Here is a 1397-nt window from a genome sequence, read left to right as displayed (position 1 = left end):
ACGTCTGCGATGAGGAATGTCCACAGAAATTCACGCCGGAGGCCAAGACTAACCTTCAGCATAACTTCTCCGTACACTTTAATCGGTGTTCCGTTAGCGGCGAACAATTTAAATGACGTTGGTTTCATCCGGGTTGATTTGAGATCTCTCGGGATGACGGACACATCCGCACCGGTGTCGATGAGGAATTTCATGTTGGTAATTGTGTCCGAGATCTTAAGGCGAAATAGTGTGGCTGTGTCGGAAAGTTCGCCAATTTCCAACGCAGGATCAACTGGACGACGTCATTGTTGGTTGCTGGGCTTGGTTGCTAGTCCGAAGGAACACGGTTTACGGCACCGTCGTGCTTCCCCTCCGTACTTAGAGTGGTACCAGCAGACGTCATAGGACGGTTCATTATCACGAAATTTACTCACTTTGCTTCGGCTGCGGGAACGTGATCGCTCCCGTGGGTTTTCGCTTGAGCGGAACATTTTGTTGATCATCCTGGTCAGTTGAGCGATTTCCCGCTGGAGCGTTTCAATTCTGTTAGGAGGCGATTCTGTTGTAACTTTAGCGGTCGCTGCTGGTGTGCTCGGTGCGCTCGCACCGATGGTGTTGATGCTACGAAGGCCCATGGATTCCACGATGGCATCTGCGATGGTAGCTTTTTCTGTCGGGTCCCCCTTGGAGGCAATCACGGCAGCTTGGGCATGCGGTGGAAGTCTGGAGGCCCACAGGTCGAGCAGCACGGGTTCACAAAACGAATTTCCAGCCACTCTCCTCATTTCGTTGAAAAGTTGGCTCGGTTTCATGTCACCAAGCGGCATATCAGACAATACGAGCTGCAAACGTTTCTGCTGACTGTCGGCGAAGTGTTCAATCAGCTTCATCTTGATATACACGTACTTGTTGGCAGGCGGGACGGCTTCAATAATGGAACGTAACTCCGTCAACTTGCTTGGTGGCACTTGTGCCATGACGATGTTGTACTTCTTGGTGTCGTGGGCATTTCCAATACCGGAAGCGGCAAACCAGAACTCCAATGACATGAAGTATGACTCGATGTTGGATTGCGTCATCACCGGCGGGCTCAGTCGTGGCAGGTTTAGGGTGTCCACGTTGGCTTCCTGCTGCTGTTCCGGTACCTTTGGGTTGCCTGCTCCAGTGCCTGGTTTGTCCTCGTTCACCATTTTTTTAAAACGGGGTCACCAATTTATGGTTATCGGATCGTTTAGAAACGCGGTAGAAGTATTCGGTTGGGTTTGATTTAGTAAACTAACGATTTATTGCTACTGCCTACGGGCTTATATACAAAAGTCAAGAATCGAGAAAACAAGAAAAAATATTTTACACAGGGCAAAGGTATAGGGAATTTAAACAAATGATTTTTTTGATTTCGGTCTGTGCATCGAGCA

The 1397-nt window shown here is 49.1% G+C and overlaps 1 protein-coding gene across 1 annotated transcript; it reads right to left on the bottom strand.

Annotated features, from left to right (window-relative positions):
• Positions 1 to 284: 284 nt before the first annotated feature.
• LOC131688303 (uncharacterized) lies at positions 285 to 1172 on the bottom strand. Its single transcript, XM_058972504.1, has one exon. It carries the CDS (start codon positions 1170 to 1172, stop codon positions 285 to 287), a length of 888 nt encoding a protein of 295 aa, XP_058828487.1.
• Positions 1173 to 1397: the final 225 nt, after the last annotated feature.

Source organism: Topomyia yanbarensis, chromosome 3, assembly GCF_030247195.1.
Source record: "Topomyia yanbarensis strain Yona2022 chromosome 3, ASM3024719v1, whole genome shotgun sequence".
NCBI lineage: Eukaryota > Metazoa > Arthropoda > Insecta > Diptera > Culicidae > Topomyia > Topomyia yanbarensis.
The sequence above is the reverse complement of the archived record's forward strand: the minus strand, read 5'-3'. Positions and strand labels throughout refer to the sequence as shown.